The following is a 14,460-nucleotide window of genomic DNA, read 5'->3' on the forward strand; positions in this document are numbered from 1 at the left end:
TAAGTTAGTCCACACAGTTCTGTTAAGTCTTTTAGGTCAATTATTCTTAAAATTATCTCCGCCTATATCACCCTGCACTAGCATATCGCGGTAGCCCTGTACTAGGATATCTGGTTGCAAAAAGAATTTTCAATCACTGCAACACTGCTCTTGGATTTACGAATTGTGTGCTAGGTTCGCGGAATATTGGTTAAGAAAAATCTAATAAACTGCTTTAAAATTTAGTAAGTGTTGAAATAATATATACAAAAATGTGCAGTACATAACAAAGAAAATAAATACCATTCATAGAAAGAGTTATTAGTCTAAGAAAACACTACAAAAGAGATAATGCATGAATAGCTTTTACTGAAAAGGTGTTTTGGTTAAGAAAGTGTAGAAATAAAGGGAATCGTGTGAAAATCTGGCAAAGCGGGTGCAGCAAATAACCGAAAAAGTAGCGTAACGAATGAAGGTAGATGGCACAACCGAAATTAGCCTAAAGGGAAAAATACCGAAAGGCGAAAATGCGTGAACTGCATAAACGAATCTTTTCGCCGTACTGAAGAATCAAGAACTAATATATCTATCGCGGATGAATGAGTGAAAGAAATGTATACTGACCCCGTGGCAGTCTTTTTGTATCAGTGTGAGTGAGTACATGCTATATTGAACTGATGTAAACAAGAATTTTTGCAAAAGGAAGAATTGTACGAAAACAAATTAAAACGTGATGAGTAAAATGTGATTTTGGGGAAGTCTCTATAGTGGCGTTCCAGAAATCTTGTTTGAAAAATGTGATCAGTTTAAATATGTGCCAACGGGAATTGTCCACATTATTTCTTTGTAAATAAGTTAATACCGTCATATATAATTTATGAATGCATTATTTTATCAAATCGCCCCTTTTTTTTTATCAGTGTGAAAGCGTGTAAAAGGCTAACAATTAGGATATAGAAAATCCATAACCTTGTACCAGCTTCGAAATGCACAAATATTAAAAAAACTATAAAAAAAAAAACCATTTGATTTGATATCCTGACTCCTTTTGCAATAAACCAAAAATTAAACGCTGAGGAGCAAAGAAACTGACAGTTCGAAGGCGCTCTGTCATCCATTCAGCTGCTTTCTGTCGTGTTTACTGCTCGTTCTTTACGTTTTTTCGCCTTCTGTTACGTAGAGGGATCAAGAGGAAATAAAAAAGGGAAAAAGTTGCCGGAGTAGAAGCAGAAAAAGGAAACGAATTGTGTATAGGTGAGATTAGTGTGGCGTATGGACAAAAATTTTATTTCTCAGGGTTTTTGTGTTTCGCGCATCAGAAATATGTTATTATAATGTTAATGAAACAATTGAAGCGAAAATTGGAAAAGTGATATGCCTAACCGGTCCTAAATACTTTATAGACCACGGAGTTTTGCGAAGTGTTTGTAGATTAATGTGCGAGAGTGTGTATTTTCGCCTGTGGGCTGCTGACCGCAGGGCATATCCTAGTGTCGTCTGCGCCATTAAGAAGATTTGCAAATCCAATCAATGCGATTAATTGCGAATAACCGTTTATGCATATGAAGGCAATAAAGTTTTTTTTTTTTTATTGCAAATAGGTGTTAATTAAAAACCATGTTACCAACCTCCTAATTATACAGGTAAAACTATTTTTAAATGCAATTAACTAGCGCTAAAATGTGAAGTCGCGTATTACTGCTGAATTTGAAAATACCCATAAATAAATAAATAAATATCCCTACATAATAATAAATAAGACACTTTTGGAAATTGAATTGTTTGATATTGGCATTGATAGCAAGTGCTAACGGGTATATAAGATTATAAGGTCCATACAACATAGAAAGGTCTTTAATAAAAGAAGAATTATTAATTAGTAGTGCATATAAAATAAAAAGAGTCCTAAATACCTAAGGCATGAATTCACAACATATTTATAAATTAATGGTTTCAATGTCTTCATAAGTTTTTTTAACTCATTAATTATTTATACTCTAAGGTAATATCCTAAATGCTTACTTACTAAAATAAAATACCAGTTATTGGAGAATCTTTGAATTTAATCAGGATCAACGAATAAGGTGAAATGTCTAACAATAACCCGCATGGACACATAAGCCAACCGACGCAAAACCCTTCATGGAATCATTTGCAAGTAAGTTTTTGATTTTTAAAATTCTAATAAAGCGCGAACCGGCATAATTTAAAGTCAATAATGAATACTGTATTAACAAACTGAAAAAGAGCATATGCAATACGTAAATTGTGCGCACTTTTATGTCGCCCCCATTGCCTATCCAATACTAATATACCTACATACATACAAACATGTGTACATGTTCATATATCATTGTAATGCTTTATTATACTTAAATACAGATACCATCGTATATACCGAGGCAGCCACAGTTGGCGCACATGTCCAACGAACGTCCCATGGTGCGATCACCATCGGCATGGCATGCGCCGGCACCGCCACCGGATTCCCTATATAATTTCATGTCGGCCAATCATAAAAATGTAAATGAAGATAATATGATTTCAAAAAAAAGAAGAAAGTTTTTTAAATTATCACGATTACATTATAATTTCCAATAATTTCTACAATAACAGCTTTCCATTTGTTTCTCCTATCGATATGTTTCCTAAGTTGTTCTTTTTTTAAATGAGTTTTCGAAATTTTTTCTCTTGTATATTTGCTTTATTTTGGCCCTAAAAGTAATTATTATTTCTTGAAAGTAATTTCTCTAAATCAAAATGCGTAATTAGTTAAGAACCAGATATTTAAATTTTCATTTACATGTATGTGCATAACATCTATTGCTTTGCTTATTTTAGTAAGTAGTTTAAGCCGAGAGCATTGTAAAAATTTTTCTTGATTTGCAAAATGTATTTACTTACAATGTAGAACCATGATCACGATCGGTATACGGTGACAGGCCAAAACTGATTTACTTAGATATGCAAATGTCTATTCGTGTATATTTATTAAGGACAGTTTTGTTCTAATTGTATTTTTGAATTAAAAATAAATTCTTCAAATTAAAAGAAGAAATCCTTAGCGCCATAAGTTACTGGAAATAATCCTTGAAAGTTGTATTATACATAAGTACACGCCTTAATAAAAGTCCAGTGCCTATGCACATGTGGCGGTACACATGACATGCGACGTATTAAAATTTTGTTTTTTATTTATCATTATTTTTTTGTGTTATTGTTAAATATATTAAATGAATGAAACGAAATATATAAAATTTTAAGTTTTTCATATTAACAAAATAATTATTGTAATAATTACTCATGGGCGAATATTGCGCGTATCCATGCTGGATGTTCGCGATCACATACAAACGTTATTTTGATCTTAGCCGTTTGGTTGTCAGATTATATCATTAACGATACTATTAAATTTGTGTCTGTTTTTCGCTGCCACTGTTACTTCGCCGATTTGTTTTGAGACCTGTCTACTCTTTGATGTTGTCGAGCCACATCATTTTCTTCCTACCGATTCCCCTTTGTCCCTCGGTTTTTCCTTGTATCAGCAGTTTTAAGAGATCGTATTTGTCACTTCGTGTTATATCTTCGAAATAAGCGATTTTTCTTCTTTTTATGTCGGTTAGCATGCCTCCAGAGGTTTGCATTCTATTAAGCACTGTGTCATTTGACATTTTGTTAGTCCAGCTTATTTACATAGTTTTTCTATAACACCACATTTCGAAAGGCTTCTAGTCGGTGTATCCATATGGTTTTCAACGTCCACGACTCCCATCCATATAAGAGTATTGACCATATATAACATTTTAAAAATCGTGTCTTTAATTTAATTGATATGTCCCGGCGGGCCAGTATTTTTTTAAACTTCATGAAAAATTTAAATAAAATAAAAAATTACAAATTGAAATTGTTAACAAAATTTTGCTTAATGCCCCACAGATTTATTGTACTAAACTCACCCAGAGCGATATTTCAATAGCTATATGATTTTCTGCTCGAAATTCATAAAAATGTGTTAATAAAAAAGTAATTTGCGAAAAAGTAATTTGCGCTTTCAAAATTCCACAACTCTCTGTAAATGAAGTGACATGAGGTTCGCCGGTGACACTGCCCGCATAATTTTAGGCATACCACTGTTGCAATATTTTAGCCGGATATGAATCCGAGTTTCCCACAAGCTATCTCTTAGTGTTCTGAGATAGAATTTATGGAAGTTTGTCATTACTGTGGTTAAGCAAGGAGTCTCCGCTACGAGTGGGACGTTAAACGTCCAACCTGTTTCTTAAGGGCCCACAACCTCAAATGCGAACGACCAAATTACCACAAAGATCTCTCACGTGAAAAATGCATCACAATAGCCAGAACAAGAGTAGGTGTAACGAAATTTATATCTGAACGCTACTACAGCCGCGTAACCCCACGAGAATGCAGGCGGTGTAATACACTCCTTAGCATAGAACACATTCTAAAGGACTGCCCCATCTCGAGCTACAGCAGCAATCTAACAACAACTCTAGACTGCAGCAAGGAAGTTACAATTAAGATACTAAACGACGCCTTCAAAAAACACAATCTGCTGCATGAAATTTGAACACGCTTGCGAGGCAAAATGGTCCAGTAACCGAGCCTCCAAAATATATTTTACAAATTAATGTGTAAAGTATAAATTTAATAATAATAATAATAATAATAATGAATCCGAGTTGTTCTGGTGGCGCATACCCGATTGTTTTGGGTATAAAATTACTTTCTAGTCCAAAAATTACAATAATACCAACAAAATAAAAAAAATGCTTAACGTATAAAATATTTTTGCTTAATTAGTTTCTACTAAAAATCTGCTAATTAATTGGCTTACTTACAAATCACTATTTTGTTTTAATATAATACTAACATTAGAGAGTAGAAGAGTAAAATTAAAAAAAGAAACTCGGCTTGGGCTACTTTCAATGTATAATAATATAAATTTTTGTAATATAGAATTTATTATTTTTTTTTGTTCGACTTTGGCTACCTCTTATTAACGTTGTTCTTCAATAGCTCGAACATCAGATGAACTCGCTGCTGCCACGTTCATTACTACCCCCATTCGACTCGATGGACTTATCACTTCAATCGAGTCGTAGTTCCAGTTCACCTCTGAACAAGGCAGTTGGTGGTCATGCGCCCGGTATGCTGCCACATGAGTATGGCGGTCATAAACATGCAACTACGCCACAGCCATCAGGACCACCACCACCGCATCAACATCAACAACATCCACACCAGCAGCAGCAGCAGCAACAACAACAGCAGCAGCAGCAAGGTCAATCACAATTGCATGGACCAAATAGTTACCCGATGTGAGTTGATAAAATATAAAATTAACAAGAAAATCTTTTATTTTTTATTTTATTTTTTTAGTCATAATTTATCATCGAATTCACCCTCTAGTTTAGCACAACAGCAACACCAACAACAATCACAATCTCAACACGCACATCATTCGCAACTATCTGCGCTGCAATCATCGCCTGCCACGCATGGCATGCAAAGTGCTACACCCCAATCTCCAGCATCGCCAGCTGCAAGCCAGGGTCCGGGGAAATATATGAATACGAATGGCAACGATTGCGAAGGAATGTTACCACCTAGTGGCACAAATCCTGGTGGTCCAACGTCGGTGGGTGGCAACAATAATAATGGTGGCGGAAGTGGTGGCACCGGCAATGGCGGTGGTAGCGGTGGTGGACCGAGCCCTGTACATCCTTACATGCGCGAACCAAATGATGCGCCAACACATATGGGCGACAGTTATGGAAAGGTATCTCATTTGGCACGCAACTATGAGACTGATGTATGCTGTTCTTAATTGAAAATTGTAAGCCGAAAATTTAATGTTCTCTTCCACATATTAGTTGCAGTCCAAGGGTTCTAGTTCAAAGCCAGTTGAGTTGGTTAGCAAAGATTGTAATTATCCCTCGCTTATATCAAATAAAATGCCGTCACATACACAGCAAACGCAGCAGCAGCATCAGCAGTCACAAGTTTCTCCCAAGAAACGTAAGCCATAGATTTAATATTTACAAGTAATTTCGATGTTAATGTTAGGTTGTTATTATTTTCCTCTAAGACTCACCGATGCGCACCTATCATGCACAACAGCAACACCAACATCATCATCAACAGCAGCAGCAACAACAACAACAGCACCAGTCATCGTTTAACAATCCCTCACAATCCACAATGAAACACAATGGCCCGCACACCCCGCCAACACCACAGTCTCCAGTTATGCATCAACAATCTGGCGGACCTTTGCATGGCATGGACTACAATCAAATGCATTTGCAGCAGCAGCCGCCGCCGCAGAGCAGTTACCCACATCAGCAACAGCAACATATGTCGCAGCACTTGCCACCTCCACCACCACAGCATGCTCTACACTACCCACCACACCCGCACGCACATCCACATTCACACAGCTTGCTGCCACAACAATCGGCACACCAGCAACAACAACCAACGTCACAATTGTCGCAACAGAACCAGCCACATCATGTGTCAACGCAACAGCAACACATACATCCGCCAATGCATCAAACGCAACAGCATCATCACCAAGTTTCGCCACGCATGCACCAACACCACCAACATCAGCAACAGCAACAACAATCCATGCAACCGCAGCAACAGAATTCGTCGCCACCGATGCGTCATACTTTGAGCGCCCATTTACATCGCACTAACTCCAGCAATGTAACGCGTCCGGATGATATGGCTCCTGTTGCATCGAATGCATCAAACACCTCATCATACAACATGCATTCAACTGAAAAGAAGAAATCTTCACCGCACGGCGAAAACGCCGTGATATCTGATCTTTCACCTGCAGCTATTGACACCACTGCTAATATTCCCTTTTCAACGAGCGGGGGTTGTGCGCCAAGTTGCATACCTGACAGCGCTGAATCACCGTCTCCGGAAGCAGTGTCATCACATTGCGAATCGCTGGACTCAAATAGCAATAGCAGTGGTGGTGGAGGCGCTAGTTTTCGACAGCGTTTACAAAAACGGGGCAGCATCGAAGCCAAGTCTTCAGGCACTGAGCATGAAGCTGCTGATTTCGGCAATGTTTTAATGCCGGCACAGGGTAGAGGAGATGCTCTACAAAGGCGGCAGCAATTGCCACGGAATAACATTCCTAGAACTCCAAAGTCTTCACCACCGGAACAAATGAGACGTTCGCCCCGAAAGGCTGATAGGTAAGTAACAAATTTGTTTTTTTTTTTTATTTCACTAACATACTTTATCTCACCCCTTAAAGCAAATCACCTACAAGCAATTTAACTAAATCACCTCCCACTGCAACGGCAAACTTGGGTACACCATTCTCTCTGCAAGAAAAAATGCCAACAGCTTCTACACCAACTTCGCCAACAAGCCAGACAATGGAGAATGGTCGCATACCTACAGCCAGCACAGATACAAACTCGCTTCGAACTATGGCCGAAGCGTTTGCAGACTCGGAAGTGGAAACAATTGACAAAATCAGCGCCATGATTGCCAGTACTGCAAACGATAGTACACCGAATATGGATGCGAATAGCAATTCAAGTGTCAAGAGTATCGGGGAACGAGAGAACAGTGTTATTAGCAGCGGCAGCCCAAAAACCAAAAAACAGCGACAAGCGCTAAAACTGCGCAATGCCTCGGAATACAACTCCAATTCGAACGGCTCAAGCAATTCATATGGCGCTATTGGAAACGCACCAAGCAGGTGTATGACAATGAGTGATAATGCTGTCGCAGTTGATGAATTGCGGAAAGAACTAATGCGATCAGAATTGCAGCAAACGGATGAGACTAACGGCATCAAATCAGCAGTCGCGCACTCCACAAAAACTGATCGCGATAGCGCTGCCAGCATAAGCATTGAGACAGAAACCGATACGCGAATTCGTCATCCACCACCGCTGAGCCCGCAAAGCAATAGTCACAGCAGCAGCAGTTCGTCGAGCAGTTCAAGTTGCAGCAACTCCAGTCACAGCAGCATTGGCAGCAAAACAGCAACAAAGGCAGGGAAAGTGTCAGGAAGTCAGTGCATCGTTATCGCTTCGACGGCATCAGCCGTTGAGGATGGAAACAAAACAACGCGGCAGGCTCAAATCGACAACAAAACTTCGTCAACATTAGCCGACAATGAGCCATTGAATTTGAATGCACTAAAAACTGACACAGTAACAGCTTCGTTTGAGGAGGTAAAATTTTGCAAAATCTGCCACATGGCAAATAACAAAGGTAAAGAGCTAATCAAAAATTTATTACAGGTGGAAAATAAGTTGGAGGAAATGTTCGCCGGCATTGAGGATGAACCAATTATACCAGAGCCCGAAGATATTGTTTCGCAGGCCCCTGCCAATGCGACCGAGGTGGTGCGCGATTTAAGCTTGGCATTGGAGTTATCCACAAATACCAGCACACAACACAGCGCCCCAACATCTGATGAGGCAATGGAGTTGAACCAATCTGTGAATGCTTGTGTTAAGGATATGAGTGCGCCGCTGCATGTGCGTACTGATGGTCCACCTCCAACGAAGGCCGCCAAAAAATCCACACTACCTAGTCCTGTGCGCAAACCAGCTGCTGAAACGCCACCTGATGCTTCTTCAGCTTCAGCGGGAGCTGTGCAGAATGCGGACGAAAAAAAGATTGCAAAGGAGAGTGATGCAGCATTAGCTGCTGTTGGCAGACGAAATGGTCCGCCACGTCGTCGCCTCTCAGTTGCTATGGATCCAGCAAATTTGCGCATTATGTTGGGGGAGGAATCTGACTTTACGGAAACACGTCCGCAACGCGCGAAACGCGCAGCCGCAGCTAAAAGGAATAACAATAACACTGATAACAGCGGCGACCATAGCAAAGAAGTCATATGCTTAGATGATGATGACGATCAGCCGAGCACTTCTGCCGCTGCAGCCGCAGCCTTAGCGGCTAAGACGATGGTCGCTAGCACAGCCAAAGAAGCAGCATCGCATGCAGTCGGTGGAAGCGGTGCCAATGCGAAAGCAACACCCAAAAACGCTAAAGGCGGCAAAGCGCAGGATACGCGCAAACGACCCAGTCGCGCTAATGATGTTGGCAAGAATGGTGGTAAGAAGAAGTTGACGGGGAAGCAGCAGCAGCGGCGTAAACAACAGCAAAATTCATCAGAAGATGAAGCGCCAGCTGCTCCGTCGTCTTCTGCCGTCGCGGAGCAAATAAAGAATAAATCCCCATTTATCTTGGTCAAACGGGATGGTAGCATAAGTGTGGTGAATGCACCATTGAATGCTGAAGATGTAAACGAAAAGCACTCGGGCTCGCGGCTGATCAAGAAGCCTGCAGGTGCTGCCGGGTATGCGCACGATAGGAAAAACCTGCGGGGTCTGCACTCGTCCACGTTGAGCAATAAATACGATGCAGATACTACAGATTCAACGTGGATTTGTGTATTTTGCAAGCGGGGTCCTCATCGCATGGGGCTAGGTGACTTATTCGGACCCTACCTGGTCACAGTCGATTGTGAGGAGTATAAAGCGGCGGTAAAAGCGCCTGATGCACTTGATTTGGATGCGATTTTCGTTAGCAAGCGGAGGCGTATTGATATGGTTCAGACAAATCCGCGTAATCTGCCTGTGATGGCTGCTAAAAACAGCGCAGCGGAAATAGGCACAACTATTGGCGCAACGCGTACAAGCGTTGGGGTGAGTATACCAAGAATATTACTACAAAAAGTATTCTATAGTGATTCCCTTTTGCAGGGTAAAAAGAAAAAGAAATCTATGGACACAAGTATGCCTGGAGCTCTGAATTCCCTTGTACCAGTCATTGATCCACTCGACTGCAGCGCAGATGAAGCATTGCAGCATAATTTCCTTGGCATGAGCAAAGTTTCGGAAACAAGCTATGAAGTGTGGCTGCATGAGGACTGTATTGTTTGGGCACCAGACGTATTTTTAGTCGGCGTACGTGTCATGGGGCTCGATGCAGCGGTCTGGAATAGCACTCACTACCATTGTACGTTGTGCAGCAAGCCGGGTGCAATTGTTTGTTGCCTGCAGCGTGATTGTAAGGCGACAGCACATGTGCCATGTGCACGAGAGGCCGGCTGGAACTTAAATGAGTCGACAATGAATGTGCACTGTCAGAAGCATGCGACTACTAATGCAGTGCAAACAACCGTGGCAGCAACAACAACAATAACCACTCCTGCTGTAACAAGCTCAGCTGCGGTACGCGAACTGCAGGCTGTAAGCAGCGGACGTCAATCTGATTTGAAAAATTCTTGAGAAACGCAGGTGAGCGAGAGTCGCCGTCCACATTCACGTGCACATCAGCGTGCGCGTCGTCAACGTTGCTTAACGACGCCGTCGCAACGTCGAAACAAAATGCAGCAAAATTAAGCAAACGTCAAACCCGCAACAGCGTTGCATTTAAATTTAAGGGATGAGGAGTAAAAGAGCATTGAGTGAATGTAAACGAACGAGGCCTGTTTTGACAGTGCTTTGGCTATTGGTAATCTGCTACACATTCGTTAGTTTTAAGCGTAAAACATTTTAAGGTTTAGTAATAGAAGTGTATATTATTAGAAACTTGGATTTTGCAAACGAATTGTACTACTCATTAAGCTGAACGCTACTATTACAACATCAGACCGGCCAAGGAAGCAAGGCCATAATAATTGACAAAAAGCTTGAATTTAATTAGCCACTGTGAAAATTTTGAGCAAAGAAAGATTGTGAATTGTTTAATCGTTACAAAAACTATCGCATGCGTTTATTCAGCAACCATTCTGGTACATTTCGAAAAGCAAAAATAAGTGACTAATTTTTATTACCATCTTTTGTTGTATTAAAATTTTACATTTAGTTTTTAATATTAGTTTTTTTACATAGATATTTTATATAACGCATAAGCAGGCGAACATGCCTACGCACATACATTTACATATATTATGACATACCTATAAGCTATTTGTATATAAATAATAGTAATTGAGTTAGAATCTATGAGTAATTGCAGTAGAAAAGCGATTTTTATTATGGTAGCTCGCAGCGGGGCGATTATTACGTATATGTAATAATAAATGATCAAAACAGTAAGAAAAATAGTTTTTAATAAATATGCGGTTGCTAGTGCGAAAGGCTATGATTGATGCTAAATTATTTGAAAATACCAAAATTCATATCCTGATCTACAAAAGATAGCCAAACAAATCCTTAATAGAAGAAACAAAGTTTTTATACTGATTTGAAGTTGGAATTAGGCAATTGTGTCACAGAGCAAATGGGGTTTTGTGCTTTCACATACATATTTATAATAATAGTAATAAAATGTATTGTAAAAAATAATAGTGCTGCGTTTCCCACTTGGCTGATGAGTGTTTAAGTTTTTAGTTCAAAGCAAGTAAATTAAAAAAAAAACAAAATGGTGGTGATAGAAAAATCGGATAAAACGCAATTATGTTATTGTAATGATGGCTATTAAATTTGCCTATATAATTAGTACATTCAAAGCTATCCGCTGGGAACTAATTTATCCTCATCATCACACATCGCTGAATGCAAAATACTTTAAGTGCTCAAATTGAAACGTGACCTTCTCTGCAAATTCAAATTCATTCCCCTACAATTCAATTCAAGTAGTCCTACTTCAGTTCACGAACCAATTAACATTGAATATCTTCGTGTAGACTGCAAACGGTGTTTGCGATTGGTTTTTTTTATTTGTAATAGACAATGAATGCAGTGTACCACGGGGGGGTGCAAGCACTAAGTTTTGTGTCACAAAAAATTTGATATTTTGTGTATAGTGAGGGGCAAATAACGCTAATGATGATGGCAGACTTAAGTGACAGAATATATTTCCGAATCAATATATTCGTTTCAAATGGAAATTCACCTTCAAATTTGATCACTAACTATTCATATAAATATGGGTGGCAAGGCTGTTTATGTTGCATATTTTTATGATTTAGTACAATAACTTTCCGTATAAAAAATTTGAATTGAAAATTTTCAATTGTGGACAAAAGCAAATCAAGTCGTTCGTCCGAAACGGACGGTAATTTCTGTATACTTGGCATCATACAGGGATGGTAATCATTATAAGCTAATAAAAACAATAATAATTTACTGATTATTTTCTGACAACAAAAAATTTGCTGAACATTAGTTATTAGTTTCTATTTTTTTTTAAACAGTAATTATTTATTCACTCTTATTTATAACGCAAAAATATTATAAAAAATTAAAAAAATTATAAAAAATATTTGGGCTTGGTTTTTTCTCAAAATAATTATCAATGTTTGATAAAAAATTGCTTGATGACAAAAAACTTCTATTATTTTTTAAAAAGTAATTATTTCTTGGCTTTTATTTATAACGCAATAATATTAATTTTTGCTTGGTTTTTTCTCAAAAGTAATTATCAACATTTGGTACAAAAAAATTTTGATGACAAAAAAGTTTTACTTCTTAAAAAAAAATCGTTATTTGATTTTTATTTATAACGCAATAATATTAATTTTTGCTTGGTTTTTTCTCAAAAGTAATTATCAACATTTGGTACAAAAAAATTTTGATGACAAAAAAGTTTTACTTCTTAAAAAAAATCGTTTTTTGATTTTTATTTATAACGCAATAATATTAAATTTTGCTTGGTTTTTATCTCAAAAATAATTATCAACATTTGGTACAAAAAAATTTTAATGACAAAAATGTTTTACTTTTTTTTTTAAATATAATCGTTTTTTTGAGTTTTATTTATAACTCAATGATATTAATTTTTTTATTTTTTTTTTGTCCAAAATAAGTATCGATATTTGATAAAATAATTTTGTAAATACAACAAAAAATGTTCTGTTCCTTTTTAAAAAGTAATTATTTATTGATATTTATTTATAACGCAAAAATATAAATTTTTGCTTGGTTTTTTCTCAAAATAATTTTCAATGTTTGATAAAAAATTGCTTGATGACAATAAAGTTTTATTATTTTTTAAAAAGTAATTATTTATTGATATTTATTTATAACGCAATTATATCATTTTTGCTTGGCTTTTCAAAAATAATTCGCGTTTGTTAAAAAAATTGCTTGATGACAAAAATTATCTATTTATTAAAAAAAAATTGTCGCTTTTTGATTTTTATTTATACTTAATAATAATTTTTGCTTGTTTTTTTTTTTTAATTTTTATCTCAAAAATAATTATCAAAGTTTAATGAAAATAATTCTTTATGACAGAAAATATCAATTAGAGATAATTTGAAATTGAATAATTTTAGTTTTTGAATGAATGAAAATTTATCAATTATTTTAGGATAACAAAAATTATGCTGATCAATATAAACAAAAATTTCCATTTTTTGAACTTCACTAAATTTTTTATTAACAGTATTGATTGAACAATAAAGAGCAGTGAAACAATATTGATAACTGCTGATGTTTTTTCCTTCACACAAAATAATAAATAAATGAGAAAAAGTAGTTTATTTTATTATTTACTCAAAACAACTATAAAATTTGGTAAAAATCGTTTTCTGGTTCAAGAAAAAAATTTAAGATTAGAGATACAGTACAAGCACGATTTTCGCGACTAATCAGGGTGTGATCTAGAGTGGGATCTAAAAGTGAATTGATTAATAATAAAATAGTATTGATTACCTAAACCAAAAACTTTTATTTAAAAATATTTTCGACTTAATAATACAGTAAAGAATATAAAGCTGAAAAAAATTTTCCAGTTTAGCCGCTAAAAAAAATTACTTATCAATGCCATGTGACTCAATATCAGGCAAATCAATGCAGAAAAATAAAAAAATAGAACCCACAATGCTTCAAACTGAGCTGCCGCAATAAATGGATCGTTGCGCTTACCGAGCTTAAACTGTATCTCCACTATCAGTGTTATTTAAAATTAAATGTAATTGTTTGTTATTGTTTTCTCTTTCTTTCAAAATAATTATAATTTTTTACTTACTTTTTTTTTTAATACAAACTATTCAGTTTTTAAAATTCCTCAGCTATAGGTTTGAGCTAATAAGTTTAGCTTAGTATTTTTGAGAAAATTGTCAAAAGTTTAGTATTTTTGAGAAAATAGTTAAACTAAACTAAAAAATAAATATTATTTATAAAAAATTTCAAATGTAAAATTAATGCTATTTATAAAATCACTCATTTTGCTTGAGCAAAAATTTTAAATTAAAAAAAACTTTATACTTAAACAAAAACTTAAGGGGTTATACGCAGTTATGAAGCAAATAAAAGACGGGTTGTTAAGGATTTATCCTGAAGAAACTTCAGAATATTTTAATTTGAAAATTTTTGGCGGTTATAAAAGCATCCTTCAAGAACGTAACAAAATTTTTTATTTATGAAAATGTTGATTATAGAGCTCGCTGCAGTCGATTTCTGAAACCTCCTTTAAAAAAAGACGATTTACGGTGTACATCGTAACTCAGGA

The 14,460-nt window shown here is 36.6% G+C and overlaps 1 protein-coding gene across 5 annotated transcripts; it reads left to right on the forward strand.

The window, feature by feature from the left end:
• Positions 1-132: 132 nt before the first annotated feature.
• Positions 133-12,266, forward strand: LOC128866045 (uncharacterized protein CG5098). Of its 5 annotated transcripts, none has more exons than XM_054106514.1 (10): positions 133-224; positions 1,982-2,137; positions 2,362-2,502; positions 5,017-5,318; positions 5,380-5,812; positions 5,874-6,018; positions 6,089-7,220; positions 7,283-8,216; positions 8,286-9,701; positions 9,759-12,266. In XM_054106514.1, the coding sequence occupies exons 2-10, from the start codon at positions 2,069-2,071 to the stop codon at positions 10,284-10,286; spliced, it is 5,100 nt and encodes a 1,699-aa protein (XP_053962489.1). In that variant the 5' UTR covers positions 133-224; positions 1,982-2,068; the 3' UTR covers positions 10,287-12,266. The 5 variants fall into 5 exon arrangements, with proteins under 5 accessions (XP_053962489.1, XP_053962490.1, XP_053962492.1 ...); XM_054106515.1 differs by having other exon boundaries at positions 9,768-12,266; XM_054106517.1 differs by having other exon boundaries at positions 5,380-5,779.
• Positions 12,267-14,460: the final 2,194 nt, after the last annotated feature.

Source organism: Anastrepha ludens, chromosome 6, assembly GCF_028408465.1.
Source record: "Anastrepha ludens isolate Willacy chromosome 6, idAnaLude1.1, whole genome shotgun sequence".
Taxonomy (NCBI): domain Eukaryota; kingdom Metazoa; phylum Arthropoda; class Insecta; order Diptera; family Tephritidae; genus Anastrepha; species Anastrepha ludens.